This window comes from Octopus sinensis, linkage group LG28 (assembly GCF_006345805.1).
Source record: "Octopus sinensis linkage group LG28, ASM634580v1, whole genome shotgun sequence".
NCBI classification, from domain to species: domain Eukaryota; kingdom Metazoa; phylum Mollusca; class Cephalopoda; order Octopoda; family Octopodidae; genus Octopus; species Octopus sinensis.
In genome coordinates this window covers 18,239,523-18,252,741 of record NC_043024.1, presented here as the reverse complement: position 1 = coordinate 18,252,741, position 13,219 = coordinate 18,239,523, and the positions used below count along the sequence as shown (strand labels likewise).

At 36.8% G+C, this 13,219-nt stretch overlaps 1 protein-coding gene across 3 annotated transcripts in view; it reads right to left on the bottom strand.

The window, feature by feature from the left end:
- Positions 1-574: 574 nt before the first annotated feature.
- Positions 575-13,219, bottom strand: part of LOC115225739 (synaptotagmin-7) — a 562,082-nt gene continuing 549,437 nt past the window's right edge. For all 3 annotated transcript variants that reach the window (XM_036514694.1, XM_036514695.1, XM_036514696.1), the window contains exon 5: positions 575-994. In XM_036514694.1, coding sequence (XP_036370587.1) covers positions 690-994 — 305 coding nt within the window. In that variant the 3' untranslated portion in view covers positions 575-689. The remainder of the gene's footprint in view (positions 995-13,219) is intronic.

The window sequence follows — 13,219 nt, the reverse complement described above, 5'->3', positions numbered from 1 at the left end:
TGAGTGTGTTGGTTCTGGTATGTATGTTATATTTGTTAATATTTTGTTTATCTTGTTGTTATGTTATGGAGGGGGTAGATTTGGAGGGACAGTGTGGGGATTGTCTTCGAACTCGATGAATTTTCTTAAAAGTATATTCATGTGTGTGTGTGTGTGTGTGTGTGTGTGTGTGTTGTGTGTGTGTGTGGTGTGTGTGTGTATGTATATTATATATATATATATATATATATATATATTTGTATGTATGTATGTATATTATATATATATATATATATATATACACATATACATATATATATATGTGTGTGTGTGTGCTGTGTGTATATATACATATATATACTAATAATATATTAATATATGTAGTTTTTTCATATACATTACATATATATGTATATACACACATATATTCCATCTGTATACACACACACATAACATATATATATACATAAAACGTTATACATACATATAAAACATGCTATACATAAATACATACATATATATGTATTACATGTTATATATCTTATAGTATATACATATGTATGTTATATATACACTTATTGTATATTTCAGACATATATATATTGCACACACACACACACACACATATATATATATCTTGCATATATATATATGTGTGTGTGTGTGTGTGTGTATTTGAATATAGACAGATGGTAGACAGCTAGGTATAATTAATCCTTCAATAGATGCCATTGTAAAACTGGTTGTCGTGGTTTCGATACCATGTCATTCCAGTGTTTCATTTCTGTCGGCCCACTGCGTGAGCCCAGCACCAGCTTACCAATCAGTTCGTTGCGGCCAAGTTTATCAAAGTCCATGACAATGACGTGAATCTGAGACTCACGGATCTTTTCCCAAGATATATCGAAAATAAAAGTCTCTTCAAATATGGGATTGAGGGTCCTTCGTTTGATTGTGGTCTTCCGTTTCTCCACCCTGGTGTTTCCATGCATTAACCACATCTTCACATAGGGATCTGAAGTAGAAATAGAGAAAGATTATTACCATCATCATCTTCATCACCACCACTACCACCACAATTGTCATAAACATTATCACCTGTCGCTATATTCTGAGTTCAAATTCTGCTGAGGTCGACTTTGTCATTGTAAAACTGGTTGCCATTGTATAACTTCCAGGGTCGATAAATTAAGTACCAGTTGCATACTGGGGTCGATCTAATTGACTGGTCCCTCTCCCCCAAAATTTCGGGTTTTGTGCCAAGAGTAGAAAAGAATATGTATATATACATACACACATGCATATGCACATAAGAACATAAATTTATTTCACTTATATTTAATCTATTTTATTTTTTAATTTATCATTTTTTATTTTTACTCTAATGAGTAAGTTTGAAAGGAAACATACAACATATATATGCATACACACACATATTGCTGCATAAACAACCGACAACCATACTTGTTGTGCATAAATATATATATGCATACACACATGCATATACACATATGCACAGTCGTATACAAAGATGAGCATAAATCTTATTTCACTTTTATTTTATTCATTATGTATTTTTACTCTTATATACTGTAACTCATTATTTATGATTATTACCTCCGCTATAGCGAAGGCGGCAGTATTGTTTTCAGTTGTGTTTGTTTGTGGACAAGATATCTCAAGAACAGCTGGATGGATTTGGATGAAACTTTTAGGGATGTTTGACCTCGTGACTAGCACAAACTGATTAGATTTTGGGATTGATCTGGTACCGGACAAGGATTCTTGATTATTTTTTTTTTACTTAATTTTTTTAGAGCAGGTGGGTTCATTATTAGTATTCTCATTTGTGAGAGCAGAGGGTCGACTTTGCCATTCAGCCTTTTGGGGGTTGATAAATTAAGTACCAGTTGCATACTGGGGTTGATCTAATTGACTGGTTCCCTCTCCCAAAATTTCGGGCCTTGTGCCTAGAGTAGAAAAGGATATGTATTGATATACACAAAATCAGTCTTTGGTGTGAGCAGCTGACTATATATAACTAATGACCATAAATATGGCAGAAAACAGTGAATCTGTTGATGAACATTATTATTATTATTGAGTGAGAGAGCAGTGCATGCCATCAAAGTGATACTGGGGTAAAATATATGAAAACCAGTATACCCATCATGACTACGTGTATGATAAACGTACGCCAGGCACATGCATCACAACCAAATGTGCACAACAGGGCGATCTCATATCAAGATAAACAGTGCATGACCTTGCAGGTGGGGCCCAGTTAGAATTTTCTTCTGGTTGAGTAGCTCATCCCACTAAAAAGGTCCTGAATAAGGATTGTTTAAGGATGTTGAAAGAACCACCCGTGTTTCCAAAGGTGAATTATCCAAACCTCTAAGAATTCCTTTCAACACACGGCTATGATGCTCCCCCACTACTTCTGCTCTTGGTCAGAGATGCACATATCATCAGCCATTAAGGGACATGCTCAACTGGTTAAGGTCAAACAAGTGGCAAGCAAATCTGTGGTATTGAGCAGAATATTTGCTGTAGCCCATCTTTTATACCAAGACAAAACAATGTACATGATAACACTTCCAATCAGTTAAGATCAGAGGCCATGAGAGCCAGTGCCTGGTACTGCATCAGGGCATTTATTATAGTTGCTGTTGTTATTACTATTATGAAGGTGGTGAACTGGCAGAATTGTTAACATGCTGAACGAATTGCTTTGTGGTATTTCGTCTGTTGCTACATTCTGCTGAAGTTGACTTTGTGTCATCCTTTCAGGGTCGATAGATTAAGTACCAGTTACACACTGGGGTTGATGTCATTGACTAGTCTCCACCCACAAAATTTCAGACTTTGTGCCTTTAGCAGTAAGGATTATTATTATATATTACTAGCAGTATCGCCCGGCGTTGCTCGAGTTTGTAAGGGAAATAATTATATAAGCATTTTTAGAGATGTAAAGTATAATAGCCATCTCAATATGGCTAACCAGAAAGAGGGAGGGGTGTTACTGTAGCTTTTTACGTTCTGAGATTTAATAATAAATTTTAGAGAGTTACTTCCCTTATATATGTCAAAAATGGATTAAAAATGGGGAAAATTGATGGTAAATTTTTTTTTAAATCGTAGACTCATCGTAGACGCGCGCTAATACCCAGACGGTCTCGATATGAATCACGACTATAAGATACCCGGTTTTGGTTAAACTGCACCGCAAAATGTGGGAGTAGTTAGGAATCTAAATCGTAGGAGACAGACACACAACCTCACTTTTATATATAAAGATTTCCTCTATTTACATAATATTGAGGTCTCTTTATTTCTTTTGTTATCTTACTGTTTTTACCAATATACATATATATATATATATATAAATATATATATAGTTACAGAGATGTACTTGCATAGCAAGTGACTTGATCTGAGATCGTGTGCTGGAACGAAAACAGTTGCAGCGTTGAAGGTGTTTATAAGCCATTTAAGAAACACACAAAAACCGTTAGATTCACTTCAACATTTAAATTTAATTTGTCAAAATATTTTCGTCGCTTTGAGACCGCGACCTGTTAGCACGATATTTTTGTCAGTGAACAGGTCGCGGTCTGAAAGCGACGAAAATATTTTGGCAAATTAAATTTAAATGTTGAAGTGAATGTAACGGTTTTTGTGTGTTTCTTAAATGGCTTACAAACACCTTCCACGCTGCAATATATATATATACACACATATATATATATGTATGTATGTATGTATGTGTGTATATGTGTATGCATGTATGTGTGTGTGTGTGCGTGTCTGTGCTTGTGATTGTCCTCCACCACTGCTTGACAACGAATGTTGGTTTGTTTACATCCCTGTCACCTAGTGGTTTGACAAAGGAAACAGATAGAATAAGTACAATGCTTACAAAAATAAAACTGGAGTTGATTCATTAAACTACAATTCTTCAAGGCATTGCTCCAGCATGGCCACAGACCAATGGCTGGAAAAAGCAGAAGAATAAAAGAATACATTCTCTGCTTTGGTCTTATGTTCAAGGCATGAGAAAGCTTGAGTTTACATGAGAAGGCCTAACAGACCTGGTAGAAACAGCAGCCAAATCTCCCTCAAATCACACCTTACTGTCTTATGTATGTATATATATATGAGCCAATGAGGGGGGCCTCTACATGGTAGCTAGACCTGGTAGAAATAGCAGCCAAATTTCCCCCAAATCACACCTTACTGTCTTATCTATGTATATATGTATGTATGAGCCTATGAGGGAGACCCCTACATGGCAGCTAGACATGGTAGAAATAGCAGCCAAATCTCTCTCAAATCACACCTTACTGTCTTATCTTTCTGCTACTTGGATATAGGTCTTATATTCGTCGTAAAAAAACTTTCCTGTCACACACTCACGCACGCGCACGCACACACACACGCACCCTCACACACACACACACGCGCACACACACACACACACACTCACACACACGCACGTTAGCTTACAATTTTATTTATATATTTGCGTGTCTATGTGTGGAAAGAGGAAGTGGGAGGCAGAGTGAAAGAATCACTCACTACAGTAAGTGAATTACTTTCATTTTATTCGTTGCCCACTGTGTGTGTGCGTTTGCGTGTGGTGTAAACCAGACTAAGAAAAGCATTTGACACACACACCAGAATGTGAGTTTTCTGTAAATTTTGCTTAATTGGAGTTTAAATTTTAAAAACTGGACCTGGCATGACGCGATGCATTGTACTCTTAAAAATGCTAGGTAAATTGTAATTGAAGAAATCCTATATTGTAGATTTCTATAACTCCCAAAGGGAGGCAGATAAAATCTGCCTTTTATAATAAGAGATTAAGGTGGTGAGCTTGCAGAATCGTTTGCATGCCAGGCAGAATGCTTTGCAGTATTTTGTCCGTCTTCATGTTCTGAGCTGGAAGTCTGCCGAGGTTAACTTTGTCTTTAATCCTTTTGGGGTCGATATATTAACAACCAGTTGAACACTGGGGTCGATGTAATTGGCTCATCCCCTCCCCCAAAATTATTACCCTTGTGGCAAAATTTGAAACCATTATTATTATTATTTGGCCGATGGAAGAATTAGGTGTAATTGTTTAAATCTTTAGAAATTAAAAAAAAAATATTAAGTCAGGTTCTTCCTTTCTTGTTATTTATTCAAAAAGTATGACTGAAAGCCATTGTCACCTCATAAAAAGTTCCAACCTCTCTGCCACGACTTTGCTATTGTTTCCACAAAATACACCAACAAAGAGAGGTAATGATGTGCATGCATGTGTGTGTATGGATGAGGATGTTTAACAATGGCATGGTGGTACTTGAAGATCTTGTTTGGAGTTGAAGAGAAGTAAATATATATTTGTAGCATTCAGAAAATTTGTTACATGTGTATATATATAGATAGATAGATATACACATATATACATACATGTACGTCATTATTCAGTTTTATTTCAAGACTAGCACTATGACCCAGTGTTTCCAGGTCATAGTGCTAGTGCATGCATATAGTGTTAGTGCATACATATACAGCTGCGTGCATGCGTGCGCACATACACGTGAGTACTGTCCAAATTTCTGACCAATCACATACAGCTAGCTGGCATTCAATTGGCGTATCAAGTTTCGGGCATTTTTATTGGGTTTTGGATAGAAAATTCACAAAAAAGTCACTTCCACTGATTTTTTAATGGCTTTGTTGGGTGACTGGGGAAATGTAAAGATGTGCACGACCACCCTTGGACAGCTTTGAATGACCATAGAAAGTGAGAGCCCTCTAACTGAAAAATTGTGGATTTGTATAAAGGACACACACAGAGATATTTTGCCGTTTATATAGAGAGAGATTTCTTGCCAATAGAAAAAGAGCTAGTTTCTAATCTAGATCCAAGGTTCCTTCATTGGAATTTCAACATCAATAACAAGATATTTTTGTTTGTTTGTATGTATGCATGTACGTATGTACATATGTATGTACGTATTCTCATGCATATAGTCACATATCTAGACATGCTCATATATATTTAAATGATAAACTTCTGGAAAGTTTTACAGACTTTTACAGTTGCAATGATGGCTTGGATTTGTAGTCTTTGAATTAGCTTTCTCTATGTATGTATGTGCATTAGTAAAATATGTATGTATACACATGGCACCTTGTGCAAGTGTCTTCTACAATAGCCTTGGACTGACCAAAGCCTTGTGAGTGGATTTGGTAGAGGAAACTGAAAGAAGCCTGTTATATATATATATATATATTATATATATATATAATATATATATATATATATATATATATATATATATATATAATGTATATATATATATATAATGTGTGTGTGTGTGTGTGTGTGTGTCTCACTGCTTGATAACCAGTGTTGGTGTATTTACCTCCCTGTAACTTAGTGGTTTGGCAAAAAAGAGCAATAGAATATGTACTATGCTTAAAAATTAAGTACTGGGGCTGATTCATTCGACTAAAAATTCAAGGCGGTACCCCAGCATGGTCACAGTCTACTGACTGAAGCAAGTAAAAGATAAAGTATATGTATGAATAATAATAATAATAATGATAACAACAACAACAACATCAAAAAGTACCTTAGGAATGAGAACCCAAGTTCGAAATTTCCCCAAAACACCTGATAAAGGCTGGAGGGTATATCAGCTGAAACGTTGTGTTAACAAGATGAGGAGAAATATCCGTCAAATGTAAATAATGTACATAATTCCTCATATCTTAAATACAGAACTGTATGTATTTAAATATTCTGAAATTCATGCCTCCCAGTTAGAGAGGAAAAGGAAGACAGTAAAGAGCCTTCATTATGTCATACTCATCTTTCACCTCATCCACTTCTACAATGTCACCAACAACAACCAGCAAGGAAGCTGCTATGTGGTCATACAAACTGCTAGAAACAGCACCTGAATCTTACTCAATTCACATTCCCTGTCTCAATTAATTAGAGGGAACACAAATGATAATGCAGATTTTGTTACTTGCTTCAGTCATTTGACTGCGGTCATGCTGGAGCAACACCTTAAGGGATTTTAGTGGAACCAGTTCTTAGTCTTTGTAAGCCTAGTACTTGTTCCATCAGCCCCTTTTGTTGGACTGCTAAGTTACGTAGATGTAAACACACCAATATTGTTTGTCCTGCAAAGGTGGTGGGAGTACACACACAGACATATGAATAAATAAATAAATATATATATAACAGGCTTCTTTCAGTTTCCGTCTATCAAATCCACTCACAAGGCTTTGGTCAGCCCAAGGCTATAGTAGAAGAAACTTGTCCAAGGTGCCACACAGTGGGACTGAATCTGGAACCATGTGGTTGGTAAGCAAGCTTCTTACTACACAGCCATGCCTGTACCTAAAAAATATATATGTGTGTGTATGTGACAGACTTCTTTCGGTTTCTGTCAATCACATCCACTCACACGGGTTAGGTTAGCCTGCGGCTATGGTAGAAGAGACTCGCCCAAAGTCCCACGCAGTGGGACTGACCCAGAACCATGTAGTTGGGAAGTAAGCTTCTTATTTCTTTATTGCCCACAAGGGGCTAAACATAGAGGGGACAAACAAAGACAGACAAGGAGATTAAGTTGATTACATTGGCCCCCAGTGTGTAACTGGTACTTAATTTATCGACCCCAAAAGGATGAAAGGCAAAGTCGACCTGGGCAGAATTTTAACTCAGAACATAATGGCAGATGAAATACTGCTAAGCATTTCGCCCGGTATGCTAACGATTCTGCCATCCTTCTGTTTCTAATGTTTCTGCCAGCTTGCCGCAGGTGTGGCTGTTTGGTAAGAAGCAAGCTTCTTACAACACAGCTACACCTGCACATATTTCTAAACAGATTTGATGGTCATGGGTGGAATTTGTTTAATCAGGGTTGAGCAAGGGTTAAACAAAACTATATGGCTGTTTTACAATGTGTTGCCTCTCTCTCTCTCCTATCACGCTGCAACAAAGTTCTGTTTCTTCCTCTTTCATTTAAACCCACCTCCACCATCTACATCATACCTGTAACACCTGACACGATGCCAACCTTTAATTGGATATCACTGCCAAACAGTGGGCAGCAAGTTCAACAATTCTTTCCACATGCACACCTTTAGTTTCAACTCAAACATCAACCCGCACACAACTCCATAATGCCAAACCAAATTACACCATACCACACCACACCGCACCGCACCAAACATGCTGTCACCTCTGTCAAAGGTTCAATAAGCATGCGATTAACATTCTTTAGAAATATTGTTAAATCAATAGAAATGTGGCTCCAGTTGGCAGTGAAATATTTACAATTTGTAAAACCAGGAAAAAAGTAGAACAAGAAGCTAAGTGCTGTACAATTGTGGCCCTTAGCCGTTTCTCTACCACAGACAGGTTTCATACAAGACAACTTTTCCATGGACCGGAAGATCATGTGCATAACAAAAGACATAATTATTACATATATAACGTGTATTTTTTTTCCTTCTTTTACTTGTTTCAGTTAGTCTATTGTGGCCATGCTGGGGCACTGTCTTAAAGAATTTTTAGCTGAATGAATCAATCAACCCCTAGAAACTTATATATTTTTCTTTTCTGTCTTCTTAAAACCTGGTACTTATTATTATCAGTCTCTTTGCTGAACTGCTAAGTTATGGAGGACATAAACACACCAACACCAGTTGTCAAACAGTTGTGAGGGGACAAACAGACAGAAAGACACATATGTGCACACACATGAAAGGCATCTTTCAGTTTCTGTCTACCAGATTCACTCACAACACTTTGGTTGGCCTGAGGCTATATTAAAAAGATACTTTCCCAAGATGTCACTCAGTAGGACTGAACACGGAACTATGTGGCCAGGAAACAACCTTCTAACCACACAGCTACGCCTGTAAAATATATCACCTATATAAGACATATATATATATATAACACATATCTTCTTCTTTGGCTGTCTGTTGTAGTTTGGTGTCTTGTTTAGTAATCATCTTTGGAAGATTTGCATGTGGGTTACAAGGCCTGCTCTTGATCTGCAGCACCGATTACACCTGCTACAGGTGAAACTACTTAACACAATAGAGAAGTGATACCTCTCATCTACTCTTTTGTATTCTCTCTTTTACTCCCTTTTATTTTTTTCAGTCATTTGACTGTGGCCATGCTGGAACACTGCCTTTAGTCGAGCAAATCAACCCCAGGACTTACTGTTTGTAAGCCTAGTACTTATTCTATTGGTCTCTTAGGCCGAACCGCTAAGTTATGGGGACAGAAACACACCTAAGTGAACATTTGTTTGATTAATCATTTGATTAATCAATCAATCAGTTGTGTTTTCCAAAGTTCTTCTGTTGCCATTCACAACCTCATCCACAGACATGTCCTCTTTACTCCTGGTCACCTTCAAGTCTTGTGAATGGCAATGAAAGGACTTTGGACAAACACAACTGATTGATTAAATGAATTAATCACACACTCTGTTAATTGGTTAAATAATTAACTAATTTACCAACAATGAAGTGAAAGTGAACACAGCATGGCTATGTGGTAAGAAGCTTGCTTCCCAATCCCATGGTCCTGGGTTCAGTCTTACTGTTTAGCATCTTGGGTAAGTGCCTTGGGCTGACCAAATCCTGTGAATGGATTTGGTAGAATGAAACTGACAGAAGCCTGTTATGTGTGTGTAATATATATATATATATATATATATATATATATATATATATATATATATATATTATATATATATATATCATGTGATCACATGACCAACCAGGCTATCAGATGTTATGCATCACTAGTCACAATGTGTTTTGCATTGTTTTAGACTTCAAATGATACCACCCCACTAGCTAGGCGAGCAGGCCAACTGAATTAAGTCCACTGAAATGTGGACTGGAGTAATGTGAAATGAAGTGTCTTGCTCAAGAACATAATGCGCTGCCAGCTGGCGAATCAAACCCATGATCTAGCGATTGTTAGTGCAACAACCTGACCACTAGGCCACGTGCCTATAAATATGTGTGTTCACGTGTGTGTGTTTGCATGTGTGTATATGTGTGTGTGCACACCTTTGTGTTTGTGTGACACTACTGCTTGACAACCAGTGCTGGAGTGTTTATCCCTGTAACTTAGTGGTTTGGGAAAAGAGTTCGATAAAATAAGTACCAGGCTTTACAACATAGAGTACTGGCATCAAATCATTCAGCTAAAAGAACTTTCCAAGGTGGTGCCCCAGCATGGCCACAGTCTAATGACTGAAACAAGATAAAAAAGAAGAATGTGTGTTTATTATTGGCCTGATGACCCTCCCAAGAAACAACAAAAGCAAAATTATTTAGTTCTATGGAAATACCAAGCAGCCTTACAAATGAAGAATGTTTTAGTCTTTGATTTCTTCTTGATTCTAAATCTGTTGGTGGCAAATCATCTTTTAATAATGCAGCCAGATCTGGTCTTGTCTAAACATCATGAGAAATTTAGAATGCAGACATGTCTAATAATATATTTTTTTATGTCTCTAGACTACTGTGATCTTACTTTTGTATTGAGTTCTCTCATCTATCACCACAAAGTGTGAAGTAGTGTATATATTTAGAATAATATTCTTTTCTACTCTAGGCACAAGGCTCATAATTTTGGGGGAGGGATCCAGTAGATGAGATCGACCCCAGTATGCAACTGGTACTTAATTTATTGACCCCCGAAAGGATGAAAGGCACAGTCGACCTCAATGGAATTTGAACTCAGAATGTAAAGACAAACGAAATACCACTAGGCATTTTGGAATAATATTAACACGCATACACACACTTGGTTGAAGTAGTTTGAATCACTCAGATAAAAAATCTTGACTGAAATTATTGAGCAATCTAGATACAGAATGTATTATTAAGATCACACACACACTCAGGTACATATATATATATATATATACACACACACACACATATATACACATACACACTTATGTATATAGGTACATATATATATACACACACATATACACAACTATATATATTACATGTATATATATACATACTCATACGCATACACACACACACACTCTATCATTAGGTCAATGACCAGGGCCCCCTGTCGACTGATCTGACAAGCGCTAAGTGCCTGTCATAGAATATTCATTGAACACCACAAAGGTGATTTCCTGCTGCTTTCCTTCATGTTTTTTTCCACAAATCACCATTTTCTTTGCTCTAACCAATTTTGAGAGAGACAATGTGAGGAGAGAAGAAACAAAACTCAACCTAAGTCCTTGACTGGTACTCCATAAACCAATACTAAGTGGATGAAAGCCAAAGCTGACCTCATCAGTATTTGAACCCAGAGAACAGAGATTCAAAACCAATCCTGCAAAGTATTCTATCTGATGCTTTAATAGACTCTGCTAGCTCAATACATCCATTCAACATCACCATCATTATTGTTTAATGTTCGTTTTCCAAGCTGGCATGGGTTGGGCAGTTTGACAGGCACTGGCAAGCCAGAGGACTGCATCAATCTTCACTCTCTGTTTTAGCATAGTTTTGAAGCTGGATACCCTTTTGAAATAGTTTTTTTTAGCTGGATATCCTTTTGGCATAGTTCTGTAGCTGGTTGCCCTTCCTAATGCCAACCACTTTGCAAATTGGACTGTTTGTCCAGAAACAATAGTATACTCTGCTTGTCTGGTAAGTAAAGGATTTCCTTATTCTTACTGTTTCATACAACAACAACAACAACAATATATCACACCAAGTCTTTGACACATCAATATATCAATAATAATGTGGTGGACCAAGGTTCCAGTTTGTCCTGAATCAAAGACTATTATCTATGGATACTGGAAAATAGAATCTCCTTAATACATATTAGTGTGTGTGTGTGCTTGTGAGTGTTTGTGTACTTGTGTATGTGTGTGGGTTTGCATTGTTTATCAAGGAATCTGGTTTATTTCTGTGACATTTGCAGATTCAGACAAAAATTTAATGGTGGAAAAAGTATTTGATTTGCATAAGGAAATGATATTCTTTGAAAGCAAAAATACTTCATATTTTGTGGTTCTGATTGACTTGCAACTTTTTATGACTTTACATCTCATTTAAATTAATTGAATTTACAACTTCAAAGATGTTAATATCTTCTGGTACACAGGATATATGGCCATACTGTAGCATTTGAAGAAGAGCTGCCATTACAGAAACACCAGATTCAGAAATAAAATGGCATACGTCTTCTTCTCTTTCTCATATAGGTGCAGGAGTGGCTGTGTGGTAAGTAGCTTGCTTACCAACCACATGGTTCTGGGTTCAGTCCCACTACGTGGCACCTTGGGCAAGCGTCTTCAACTATAGCCTTAGGCCAACCAAAGCCTTGTGAGTGGATTTGGTAGATGGAAACTGAAAGAAGCCCGTTGTATATATATATGTGTGTGTTTGTGTGTCTGTGTTTGTCCCCCCAATATCACTTGACAACCGATGCTGGTGTGTTTACGTCCCCGTAACTTAGCGGTTCGGCAAAAGAGACTGGTAGAATAAGTACTAGGCTTACAAAGAATAAGTCTTGGGGTCAGTTTGCTTGACTAAAGGCAGTGCTCCAGCATGGCCACAGTCAAATGACTGAAACAAGTAAAAGAGTAAAGTGTATTTAAAGTACAAGATTCTAGCATTCTTGTGAATATTAGTCGAAGAATTAAAGTGTTTTTAATCTGGTTTTGTTGATTTTTGGGCATATGTAAATGAGCTGCAGCTGCTCCTGCCTTAAGTTGATGTGGAATGAGACAATGTTGCAGAAAATTATCAAATAGAATCAAATGGAATGAAATATGGTAAAAGATTGAGTATGAGATTTCTTTGCGAAGTGACAGCTTTTGACTTGGAGAGTATTCATCCAAGCAGAATACATTCTAACCTAGTTAGCCAGGCAAAAAAAAAAAAAGGAAAAAAAAAAGAAAAAAAAAAAGGAATCATTGTTTGGCAGTATTTATCTGTCTGTGTGAGCAATTATTTTAAAAATTGAAGTTCACCAGAAACCATTTGTGAACAAAATTGACGGATGGCCATCTGGATAATGTCATAATGTTTCATTATTGGCATTAACAAGTCCAACACATCAATATTGTGAACAAAAAACAAACAACTTTACATTGATTCATCAGCTGCTTGGTTTCAAATTTAAATAATTTTCTTTCATTTTATTTTA